The 13,050-nt window shown below is 40.2% G+C and overlaps 1 protein-coding gene across 2 annotated transcripts in view; it reads right to left on the bottom strand.

The window, feature by feature from the left end:
- The window catches only part of LOC107101779 (stonustoxin subunit alpha-like), a 34,469-nt gene that overhangs the window by 17,883 nt on the left and 3,536 nt on the right, over positions 1–13,050 (bottom strand). Inside the window, exons 2-4 of one of the 2 annotated variants that reach the window (XM_015400826.1) lie at positions 11,790–11,889; positions 3,553–5,019; positions 47–886 (exon numbers count right to left, since the gene is read on the bottom strand). In XM_015400826.1, the coding sequence (XP_015256312.1) occupies positions 345–886; positions 3,553–5,019; positions 11,790–11,880 (2,100 nt within the window). In that variant the 5' untranslated portion in view covers positions 11,881–11,889 and the 3' untranslated portion in view covers positions 47–344. Of the gene's footprint in view, positions 1–46; positions 887–3,552; positions 5,020–11,789; positions 11,890–13,050 lie in introns of those variants that run through there. The other variant, XM_015400827.1, reaches the window with a different exon arrangement.

The raw sequence follows: 13,050 nt of genomic DNA, 5'->3' as shown, positions 1-13,050 counted from the left end.
AATATAATATAATATAATATAATATAATATAATAAAAAATCCCTCTATTGTCCCATAAAGGGAGATTCTGGTGTTTACAGCAGCAAAAAAGATCATAGAAAAAATTGTCACACAAATGTGGACCTTAAAAGAGTGTATAAGAAATAACTAAAAAGTGACTTTGGCTAGATTTAAGTCACACAAAATATCATAATATCTCTAACCCATCTAAAACTCGATTTAGTGGGTTAAGAAGAGCTCAAAGATATTTATCTTTATATTCATCATCTGGTTATGACCTTTGTTTGTTATTTACCTTCTTTAGTGTAAACACATCACATTCATATAAATGAATATAGTTCCCCTTAAACTGTGCAGAACACAGCAAAGTTGGACGTGTCATAGATGTAGAAACCTGGGTAAAGTGCTTCAGTGAATCGGTTCTCAAAAGTGTACAGGTGGTTTAAGGTGTCAGAGGAGACTTGGTAGAAGGACAAAGTGCCAGACTGCCAATCCAAATACACCCCAATTTTGTTACACCCAGCGGGAAGTGCAGCTTGCCATTTTTTACTATTACTGTGCCATGCACGGAGTACATCACCATTGACACCAAAATACCAGGAGACATTGTTGTACCCAAATCCAGTGTATCTACCACTTCCTTTTCTTGGAATGCTTTCATATGCAAGACCTACACCAAGCTCTTTAGTATTTTCACTGCTCCAGATTACTTCAAAGTAATGACAGCCTGTAAGACGTTCCCTGCAGAGAACTTGGGGATACGAATCAAATCTCTTCTCTGTTTTAGAATACTTTTCTCGTGGTCCACATGTGGCCTTTTTGTCTCCTGCAGAGAGAGTGAGGTGGCCATTCACAGTTTCTGGGTCCAAGGTGAGATCACAAGAGTCTGTTGTATAAAAAGAAACATAATTAAACATTTTATCACAGGGACTCAACTTTCACAAAAGATCTAATTCATTCTTTATTTAACAGTTTTGAAAGAATTTGCTTGCCAGTCAAAAGAAAACCCTTAAAATTGTGGTCTAATCAAAGGGGCTTGGTTTATTCAACAGAAGGTATCTTTCAGGATAATTCAATTATGTTTAAAGAACCCATGCAGTATAGTCCAGGTCTTCCAATTACTTTTAAAAAGCAAAGTCAAAAGGGGTCAGCTGTGAATTGAGATGGTGCCCTTGCCCTTACCAGAGCTTAACTTGGGTCTTTTAGTAACCATGACAGCGTAGGGCATAGATCTGTGAAGCCAATAGAGCCTAAATCATTTCTTTAAATCCTAAATTAAATGTGCCATTATCGTTTTCTGCTGTGTCATTTCAGAAATAAAAAAAAGTTGTGCCACATATGAAAGAGGTTAAGGTAAACGCTGTAACTGCATAACTATCTAGATGAAGATAAGAGTTCTGTTTAAACATTTTAAAAATCAAAGCATAAAATTCTATTTTCAAAGAGCTAAGGAAAAGCAATGATCTGCTGTAATATTAAAAAATATATTCTTCGCTGCAATATTTAACAATTTGTATTTGTGTAGATGATATTTGGTTAGAACTATCAGATTTATGGCCACCAAATCCAATTTTGAATCCACAGTATGTAGAGCAAATTTATTTATTTATTTATTTTTTTCAATGCCTTTGTAAATTCTCAGATGTACAGGTGATGGAATATATATATATTTAAATCGAAGGCACCAGACTTTCACTCAGTTTTTCTGAGGACGTGTTGACACCTATCAAGGAGTCATTGTCATTTCTGTCAGCTTATATTAGAGCTATATGTAGTTGGAACACTGATGTTTTACACAAAAGGAAGGTCCATCCTAAGCACATTCAAGTCGGGTACTAATCAGACATCCCCGTCATTATCCTGTGTTTTTGAAGTCTTTTGTTGCGTTTGTAAAGTTTGGTTTCTCAATACAGGATATAGAGCAGTCCTTGCTTGACTGGAGTCATAAAAAAGCCTATCAGCTTCGGTTTAGGTGTTCTGTGTCTGTGATAAAGTAGTATTTGTCTGAGTGTGTTGTAGTATTTGAAGTTCACTGATATGTTAGCCTGGGTGCCATTCCGAACTTAGTCCCGCCCACAAGGTTTGAGGTTGGGAAGTTCGGTCTGGCATTGCTCAATAGTAGCGCAAGTATGCTCGCCCAATATCTGGTCGGGCCAATCAAATTGTCAGGGCGGGCTTTATACGATGATGGACAGATGATCAATAGTAACGTAATCAACCACGTCACCAAAGCGCACTTGGGTGACAACAACAATGGCTGCCGCTGGAGAGTTGAGGTGTGTAGATTCTGCTATTGGGTCTTTTCTAGAAGATATCGACAGCAAATTAATTTTAAAAGAGGAACAGAGAAACGCGAAAAAGAAAGATGTTTTTGGCGTCCTTCCTACGGGATTCTGGCTCCCTTGGTTGCTTAACATACATCACGCACACCGTTGCTCTTATTGGTTGTAGGTCTATCCAATTGAGTGCAATTTCCTGGTTCGTTCGAAACACGCCCCATAATCACAACTCTATGGAGCAGTATCAGACTCATATTCTGACTAGAATTGAGTAGGACTACGTCAGCCTACTGATATGTTATAATTACAAGAAATCCTTCTGAGATTCTCAGAAATTCCAGACACATATTGAAATACAATGTTTTTGCATGTCTTTGTGTTTTCCTGTGTTAGAAGCAGTCTTGTTCTTCCTGATAGTTTTTTTTTTTTTTTTTTTTGAGAAATATCCAGTTAGACTAATCAGATTCTTTAGTGATTTTCTAACATGTCAGAGTTCTTTTCATTTCTATTTTGCAGTTGTTGGAATATTGTCAGCCTGGTAATTCAGAGTTCTGATAATAGAAGATTTGTGTTCAGTGGGTGATGTGAGTGAAAAATATAAATATATAATGTAGATATTGGTCTATATCCATAGGTTTTAAGTAAAACTTAGAATGAAGATTCCCATTGCCACAGATACACATTAAAAGACTTACCTGGAGTATGATTGCACTTTGCACCTGACTGGAGATGTGCTTAGGAATATGTAACTCTATGTCTAATATCGGTGCTGTCACTGTAGGTTGCGCTAGTGCAAGTGACAGAATTAACTAAGTCTGCTGGACTTTGTCAATTTTATAAAATTTGCAACCATGCTTAGGGGTAGTGTTGACTTAGTGAGGGAGAGTTTTGGCCTGAGAAGGTTGCAAGTACCCGGTCCAACCCCACAGCCTGCATTCTGGGTTTCTGAGCAAGACCATTAACCACACATTGATACCGGGTGACACACAATGGCTGCCCACTGCTCCCCAAGGGGAAGGGTTAAATGTAGAGGTAAATTTCTCCAGTCCTACCCTTAAAGTTTGCCAAAAGAGTGACACATTTGTTGGGTCCTAAGAAGTCTAAGAAGGATTTGTTGAATGGGACAACCTCTGTCGAGACTTTTGAAGTAATGAAATGTAACCTTTGCTGGTTGCAGCGGCTGAATTTGGACGCATCTCTGGACTACATTTCATCATACAGACTACATTTAAATAAAGTTTCTTTAAAATCAAAACAAAACGTTTTGACTTACACCACATTAGATCTTGTTTATCTGTTACATTTCTCACTCGATGAATGGCAGGTTTTGCAAAGTCTTTGGTTTTCAGCACTCCTTTCCTGTAATGGTAGATAGTTGCTCCTGTGTACTCCTCATTTGGCAGTGCTGCTACAAGAAAATGAAATCTGCTGCTGCTCCTAAGGCCTTTAGCTGTTTCCGAAATCATGTTTGCTTTCTCTTTGATGTTTTCTAAGACCTCATCTGAGAAGAACCACTGGTCTTTGGCAGGTAGAGTAACAAAGTTTGGAGTTTCTTTAAAATAACTGGCCATCTGGTCCATGTAGGCGTCACTCATTTCAATCGAGGTAAAAACAAAGCAGAGGGCGTTTTCTACACTCAAGACTTCTCTATCTAAGTCTGACTTCTCTGGGATGATCTTGATTCCCTTCATTATGTCCAAACAGGAGGCAATGACGTTGATTTCTCTGTCTAAATTATCAAGCCACATGTTTAAGTTTTTCTTGCTGAAGGGAGAGTTTTCCTGCTCATCTAGAAATTTTTCTAATGATTCCTCTTCTTCCTCTTCCCCTTCACGAATAAGGGGAATTTTCTCCTGCATGGTCTGTTGGATGGTTTTCATGTAATCTGCACAGAGATCCTGGAAAGATTTTAACTTATTGTGTAATTGTGGAAAGGTCTTCACTACGTCTCCTTCCAGTGATTCATTGCATCGCATTTGTATTTCTCTAATACCTTCCCAAACATTTTCAGCTTTTCTGAGTACAACATCAGAAATGCTTCCCTTCAGCTGAGCTGCAGCAGAATCCAGGTTCTTTAGAGGAGACAGCCAGATTTTAACAGGAACCGATTTCTCTCCATCTTTTCCAAGAAGCCCTGGAAGGTTTCTGTAGGTATCTGCTGCTTCTTCAAATGTTGTAGGATTCCTTTCCAGAATGAAATCTCCATAAAATTTACAGGAGACTTTTTCCATTACACTTTTTTCTGCCTCTCTGAGATTTCTGACCATGTTACCTTCAGGATCCAGCTTTGGGATCTTCTTTATCAAGCTTTGCATGCTGCCCTCCATGCTGTGCAGACTGCTAATATCCAATCTTTCACTGTCAAACACAAAGAAGGCATTCGCGCCATAAAGGATGCCTGTGACAACATGTGTTGCATGGCTATATTTGATGACATCTCTTGCTTGCAGTTTCTTGGCATCTTGGTGGTTCAGGTCCAGTCGTTCATACGCTGTTGTTGCTTTGTAGTGAAGGATGACTCTGCTCTGGTTCTTGAACTCTTTCTTATCATTCAGATAGTTGGCAGATGCTCCAACATCAATTAGACCACTCAGAACACTGGCTGTGAGAGATTCATCAGCCTTTAGCAGGGAAGTCTTGGCTGCAATAGTGTCTGAAGCAATAGTTTCATAATGACTGCTGTTCTGGGTCTTTCTTGTTGTGAATTTTTTTATAGTTTCTCTGTCCCACAGGGTGAAGTCTGTAGAAAAAAATACAAATCTGTTATAGTTTAAAAAAAATCTAAACAACAGAGCAACTGCTGTCTTATTTTTAAAGGTTGGGTTTCTTGAGGAAAAAACTGAGTTAAAACAGTTGAATTTACCATCGCTGTTTACACCAAACATCATCATCACATATAGTTTGAACACAGGATTGTCTTCTTACCGTAATCATCTATGTTAAAAAATAAAAAATATAACTGACCAAGCTCCGTTATAAACAACACTGTAGGTACGTCATGGCCCTTCTGTCCATAACAATGGATTTAGCTGTTAGGGTCTCAGGGGTTTTGCTTATTTTCTGGTGTGAGTGAGCTTTCTGTCACAGAGAGGATCTTTGCTTGGCCAACCCTTGTTGCCGCACACCTGACAACATTTCTCAATCAAGACCAAAGTGAAGGATCATCTCTTTGCTTAATGATTACCTCTCATGGTATTTCAGCCGAATACCTCAACCAGGAATATCTTAATTGTTGGAAATTGTCTTCTTGTGAATATCTTTGTTCCAGACAACCAGCAAACCTTAATCCTTCTCTGATCTTCATGGAAAAGGTCTTACCTGTGTGAAATAGTTCTCAGTCCTCATCACCTACCTGCCTGCACTCCAACATGTCATCTCTTGCAAGTACCAATGCTCTCGAATCTCACTCACATTCTCTTGGACTTCTAAGGTATGGTCTGCAAAGTATGCTGAATCAAACCCTAAAGATCCGATTTCCCCTTCATCTCTGAAGCAAGCAGATCAATAATTCATCAGTTGTCATCAACCAAATCCTTCTTTCAACAGTCTGCTCTCTAGTCTCAGACCAAACAGAAAGTGACTTCCTGCATTTCTCTGCTAGCTGCTTTGTATATAAATAGCTCTCTGTGTGATTCTGCATATGGGGTCAAAAAACTATGCTATTCTTGATAGAGAAGTTTTTTTTTTGTGAAATGAAAAAATACTTGAGAAATATTAGTTATTTACAAATGTTGCAAATATTTTATCTATTCTACCAACTCTTCATTTCTTGGAAGCATCAGAATCTCAAATTAGTGAATAACTAAAATACTAGAATCCAGAATCAAGTTTTAACCATTTTATTAAAATATAAGATTAATCAAGTTACAATAATACTTAATAGTTGTGTAAACCAGAGCACAAAATCACTTTCAAGCATAAGGGTCTCCAAATGTGCTCTTTGCAACAGGACTCCCTAAAACATAGTTCAATGATCAACTTTGTTGTTGTTTCATCTGACCTGCGACCGCATGTCTTAGACACTCGGGTGAGGAGAGGGGAGGAGCTCTCCACCAACCACTACTTTGTGGTGAGATGGTTCCGATGGTGGGGTAAGATGCCGTTTAGATCTAGTAGACCCAAACGAATTGTGATGGTTAGCTGGAAATGTCTACCAGAGTCCCTTGTGAGACAGAGCTTTAACTCCCACCTCTGAGGCAATTTTAAACCCAATCTGAGGGAAGTGGGGACCATTAAGTCTGAGTGGACAATGTTCCGTGCCTTCATTGTTAAGAAGGCTTGTCAGAGTTGTGGCCGCAAGGTTGTCTGTCCATGTCGTGGTGGCAACCCTTGAACATGCAGGGAGACACCAGAGGCGAGGGAAGATTTCAGGCTGAGGAAGGAATCCTACAGGGCTTTATCGGCCAATAGGACTCCAGAAACAGCTTGTGGTCAAAGCAGCACGTAGCTTTGGCTGGTCGCTGAGGCAAAAAACTCTGGTCTGGGAAGAGTTCCGAGAGGCCATGGAGAAAAATTCTGGTCCACAATGTGGCCTCTTTGCAGGGGGAAGGAGTGCAGTACCAAAACTATTTATATTGTGGGAGATGTGCTGCTGACCACGACTCGGGACGTTGTGTTTTGGTGGGTGGAGTATTTCAAAGATCTCCTTAATCCCACCAACAAGGACCTATTAAGGAAGCAGAGCCTGGGGTGTTGGGTTCTCCCATTTCTGGTGCTGAAGTCACTGAGGTGGTTAAAAAGCTCCTCGATAGCAAGGCCTCAGGGGTGGATGAGATTCACCCTGACTACCTTAAAGGGGAATGCCATTTTTTGGTACATTGTGCCCTTGATTTTACGTTATTACATCATGTTCTACTACTACATGTTCTAGTCTTGTGTCATTTGGAGATGTACTGAAGATATTCCGTTAGGTTATATCCAAGTAACGTCTTCCTATGGGCAACGAGTTGAAGGCACAAACTAAACTGTTCATAATTTATTCTTTATGGTACGCCAGCATTCATAACATGTTGGCGAATCACTGTCCCCCAGACATCCATGGTTATATTTTTTATATTTATATTTTTTTTTAAAACAAAGCAGTGTGTGTATGACATCATCCGCACGCCGGACTGGAGTTGTGACAGGCAGCCCAGGCCACAGGCGGCTACGCTCTACCCCTTCTATTCATTAGGCTAGCTAATCTGAATCGTTCAATTCCATTTCGAGAGCGAGATCATCTGTAGTAGTAGCACTAGACATCCTCCAGGCATGTGAGTAAAACTAGTAGCATTTCAGTGAACAGGGTGAATGAATGGTAGCTGGTGCGCGTGAATGACGTCATACACTCACCCACATGAGTAGAACATGATGTAATAACGTAAAATCAAGGGCCCAATTTTACTGCTGCATTGCTGGCAGTAAGTCTGACTTATTTCCGTGGAGGGTTGGACTCCACCAATGTTGCCGTTTTTCTGTTCATAACATTTATGGACAAAATTTCTAGGTGCAGCCATGGTGTTGAGGGGATCTGTTTTGGTGGCCTTAGGATTGCTTCTCTGTTATTCGCCGATGACGAAGTTCTATTGGCTTCATCAGGGTGTGATCTACAGTTCTCACTATAGGGGTTTGTAGCCGAGTTTTGAAGGGTTTGAAGGCCTGGATTAGGATCAGTGCCTCTAAATCCGAGTCCTTGGCCTTGAGCCGGAAAAGGGTGCCTTCTCCAGGTTGGGGAGGATATACTGCCCTTGTGGAGGAGATAACGTATCTTTGGGTCCTGTTTACGAATGAGGGGAAGATGGCGAATTGGTGCAGCATCTGCTGTGAAGCAGGTGCTGTTCCTGTCCATTGTGTTGAAAAGAGCTCTGAGCCAAAAGCCAAAGCTCTCGATCTAAGTTCCTACCCTCATCTATGGTCATGAGCTTTGTGTCATAAGAGGCTGAAATGAGTTTTCTCCGTAGAGTGGTTGGGCTCTCCCTTCGAGATTAGTTAAGGTTCTGAGTCATCTGAGGAGGACTGAACGTAGAGGCACTGCCCCTCCACGTGGGGAGGAGCCAGCTGAGGTGGCTCAGGATTCTGGTTAGGATGCCTCCTTGACACCGCCCTGGTGAGGTGTTCCAAGCACATCCCATCTGGAGGAGGCCCAGGGGGAGACCCAGGACACGCTCAAGGGACTATGTTTCTCAGCAGGTCTGGGAACGTCTTTGGATTCCCAAGGAGGAGCTGGCCAAGGTACCTGGGGAGTGGACTTCTAGGTCTCCCTACTGAAGCTGCTAGCCCCGCGACCCGACCCCGGATAAGCAGAAGAAGATGGATGGGCAGTTGTGTAAACATGCAAGAAAACAAGGATCCCTTATCTAAAAAGAAAATGTAGATACTATAAAAGCATTGTTCTAACAGATAGGACCTGTGCATCATCTCATCAGGTTCCTCCTCATTTTTATTGTCTTCCACTACACGGTAAATACTAAGTGGCTGTTTGAGTGTGCAGTTTATTTCTGTAATGCTTTTATGACACATACAAGTGCTGTCATCAAGTTCTGTTAAATGCCTGTTAAAGAAGTCTGTGTAATGCTGCAAACATGATTAATTTACTGCATAGTTAATTAGTTAATTTTCTGAATAAGACAGTTTGCAGTCTGAGAATCCTTGACTGATAGAGATTTTGTTTTCTTTGAATTAATAGCACACTTTCTTTAATTGGATTGTCCTTAAAGGACATGCTAATTTGTAAGTCTAATGTACCAAGTGAATGATTCCTTTTAATTGTTTGCACAAAACTATGAGAAAACTCTTCTGACTATATCGCCAAATAAAACAATGTTGTAAGAAGGGCGGGCACAGAGGAAACTCTGAGGTTGTGGCAGAAAGTCCACTCTAAGCATATAGGACACTATATAGTCATTACGCCATTTTAGATCAGTGTCTGAAGTTCAGACACTGATCTAAAGATCAGACTCTGAACGTCCAGTGGATGAAAGGTAATGGACTCCAAATTTTCCGAAATGCCCCTTGTAAAGTAGTGATCATCAATGGTCATTAGACGAGCAGATATATCCCACATACATCATGGGATTTGTTGTTGCGGTGATTGGACCGAGCTGGCACTCATCTACTCATTACCACCAGCCTTACAGAGTGGCCAGCAGGTCAGAGGCAGCCACTGGATTGTTAATGTTCCTGCCACGGTACTCATCTGAGCTCCATTAACTATTCTAAAGGGCAGATTAGAATTCTGCAGCCACACACATCAAACGTTGCTTGGGTCTGGTCCCGAACCAGTTTTGCTGGTATGCTTCTGCAATGTCGGTCTGGAATTTCTAGGGAGGCACAGCAGTTTCCCTCTGAAGCACAAGGGGGAGCCTATTTGAGAACTCACAAGAACTTTGACAGATGGTCACGAGAGCTTTGTTTTGGCAGACACCTTCATATATTTATAGAATTTGTCTGAGGCATCGTTCAAGTGGTTGTACTTCCGAACCTCGTTGATTAACCGTTCGTCATAGTTGTCCATTGTGATTGTTCCTGGGTTTTTAAAAATGGCGTGTCCCGTGTGGTTGTCTTCGAGAAGGACAACCACACAGACAGCCCGAAAGGCATACCAAGGACCAATCACAGCTCCTTTTTGTCTGTGCACTTCTGACTTCAAGTGCACTTGTCTGTGCACTTGAAGTCAGCGCAGGTTTGCCACTGTCTGACGTGTAGTCAGGTGTTTTTTTGTTGTTGTGCGACAACGGTTGCAGAACCTCTGCGAGGGGGCATGGTCACACACAGAGACAGATTTGACTGATGCAGAGGCTATGCGTCAGAAGCATAAATTAACCTTATTGTTTTCACTCTTGCAGTTCCTGTTCTTTTTTTACTCAGAATGTCAGTACTCCTGGCTCTGTCGTTCCAAGCTCTCCGTTCCTGATCAAAGTCTGTCCCTTCTCAGTCTGCCTTCTCGTTGCTCATGCAAAGGTCTGCTTATTATTGAACTCTGGAATTTTAGCGCCGCCACCCAAGTTTGCCAATGTCGCAGGAGTTTCTTTAGCTGTTCTCCTGGATCCCACATCCTCCACACAAAGCTGGACTCACATGTTGCAAATTTACCCCTTCCGCCATGTCAAGATAACTATCCATAAACTGTGATCTGCTCAGGTCCTCCATCCATGCCTAACTGTGATTTCCTCTTCAGATTCCCCAGGCCGCTAGCCTTCTTAAACCCTTGTTGTTATCATTTCTCTTTGTGTTTTCTAATAAACCCATTTAAACCCTCCCAGTCATGTCCGTAGTTGCCGCTCGTTTTAGAGTCTAAACACCTGATGTTGCTGTGGTTCCTCATGGTGTCACCTGCTTGAGATGCTTTTCGTATACTACCATGATTGGCAAAAAAACACTTTAGTAGAAGGGCACTAGGTGTTGCTTCATTCAATCAGCTGCAAATGTTCTGCTAAAAATTCATCCTTTCCATGAACATAATCAATTGGAGCAGTTCCTCTTTAATGAGGTGTAGAACTAATCCTGANCACTCTTGCAGTTCCTGTTCTTTTTTTACTCAGAATGTCAGTACTCCTGGCTCTGTCGTTCCAAGCTCTCTGTTCCTGATCAAAGTCTGTCCCTTCTCAGTCTGCCTTCTCGTTGCTCATGCAAAGGTCTGCTTATTATTGAACTCTGGAATTTTAGCGCCGCCACCCAAGTTTGCCAATGTCGCAGGAGTTTCTTTAGCTGTTCTCCTGGATCCCACATCCTCCACACAAAGCTGGACTCACATGTTGCAAATTTACCCCTTCCGCCATGTCAAGATAACTATCCATAAACTGTGATCTGCTCAGGTCCTCCATCCATGCCTAACTGTGATTTCCTCTTCAGATTCCCCAGGCCGCTAGCCTTCTTAAACCCTTGTTGTTATCATTTCTCTTTGTGTTTTCTAATAAACCCATTTAAACCCTCCCAGTCATGTCCGTAGTTGCCGCTCGTTTTAGAGTCTAAACACCTGATGTTGCTGTGGTTCCTCATGGTGTCACCTGCTTGAGATGCTTTTCATATACTACCATGATTGGCAAAAAAACACTTTGGTAGAAGGGCACTAGGTGTTGCTTCATTCAATCAGCTGCAAATGTTCTGCTAAAAATTCATCCTTTCCATGAACATAATCAATTGGAGCAGTTCCTCTTTAATGAGGTGTAGAACTAATCCTGAGTATAACATGTTATCAATCTTGCTTGCCAGGTTACCCCCTGAACAAGCTACTGGTGTGGTACCACTTTAAAGCTTTCCTTCATAGTTCTGGTCAGCCTATAGCCAAGGCCATAGACTAAATTGGCTAAATGTCCTACTTTATTTTAATGACGTCCCAAATCGCCAAAAGAAAAGAAGCATGCCCCATACTTTAAGAAGCCCTGCTTTATAGAATAATAAAACAACGCTCCACTTTAACAATGGTTAAAGACATATAATGCTCCAAAAGACATGAAATAGTCCACAGAAGCCTCACAGTTCAACCTATTATAGAGTTTTATGATAAATATGAGTTGTCTCTTCTTATCCTACCTGTGATCAGTTGATCTAGTCGAGCATCATACAGCATCCCTAATGCGAAAGGTCGACCCAGGGCAGCAACATGGATTTGTTCTGAGTCCATGTCTTTAATCTGAAAGGATACATCCACCAGTCAAACATTAAAACGAATACAGTAGAAATATCTTTATGAAAATAGAGACTTAGATTCAATATTCGGATTTGACATATATTTGATTCATATTATCTACACATTTGTTATCTATTAATGTGTTTTTGAATTGTAAATGTGTTTTTTTCAAAAATACATTTGTTTCATAAAATATAATTTAGTTTCTTCAAATGTTATTTTGTTTTTTATTTGTTAATGTGTTTTTGAATTGTAAATGGGTTTTGCACTTCTCAGCCACCGTACGTTTGGGATTTTCCCATTATGATTAGACCTAATTATAATCAAACTTGCCCAGTTGTGCCTTATACACACACTCATATATTCAGGCGTGTCAAACCTCAGAAAGGAAGAGGAACCAAAATGTTAACAAAGCTATCTGAACAGAGGTATAGAAAAAAACAAGCAGAGCCTTGCCTCCCCAGTTCCCCCTCTACTTTTATGTCTTAAAATACTAGCAATCATAGGGTTGCCCTTAAAACCTTTTAATTTAACATTAAAATTTTACAAAAATATATATACTATTTACCATAATATAATTTTTTTTCTTAAATAATATTAAAAAAACTTGAATATTAAATTGGCTGCCATTGGAAGAAGATTTCTAAATAACTCTGCTTGTATGACTTGGTTGAATAGGATTAATTATTTTTGACTTTTTGTTGTTATGTATTTCATGCTATAATAAGTGGCAACTAAAGGTTTTCTTTTCCATATATAAAAATATCTACTCCGTGTCAGCTTGACCTCCAATGTCATGCTAGGTTCAAATAAGCTTGTGTACAAATGGAAAACATATTCAGAAATAAAAATTAACTCTGTTTTTGTTGTGAGCATCTTTGTTTAAATAAAGCCTGTTTGTTATTCAGTAAAGTTCATTAATGTTGGATGAAGTAGTCAAACATCTTATGTAGGAGTAGTGATATTTTCTAAAGATATTACTGAAGTAAAAATATGATGGAGCATTTAGATTAGGAAATTTCTTATGTACTCTTGCTCTTCCAGTGTAAAATTAACTAGATCCACGACCGTCCAGTGTATATAAAAATATAATCAATCAAGTTCTGATACAAAGTGAACTTAATTACAATTAAAACTTCGAGATAAAGCATCATTGTCAAGTTT

Source organism: Cyprinodon variegatus, unplaced genomic scaffold, assembly GCF_000732505.1.
Source record: "Cyprinodon variegatus isolate N-32 unplaced genomic scaffold, C_variegatus-1.0 Scaffold1151, whole genome shotgun sequence".
In the NCBI taxonomy this organism is placed as follows: domain Eukaryota; kingdom Metazoa; phylum Chordata; class Actinopteri; order Cyprinodontiformes; family Cyprinodontidae; genus Cyprinodon; species Cyprinodon variegatus.
Note: the sequence above shows the minus strand (reverse complement) of the source record. Positions and strands in the feature narration are given on the sequence as shown.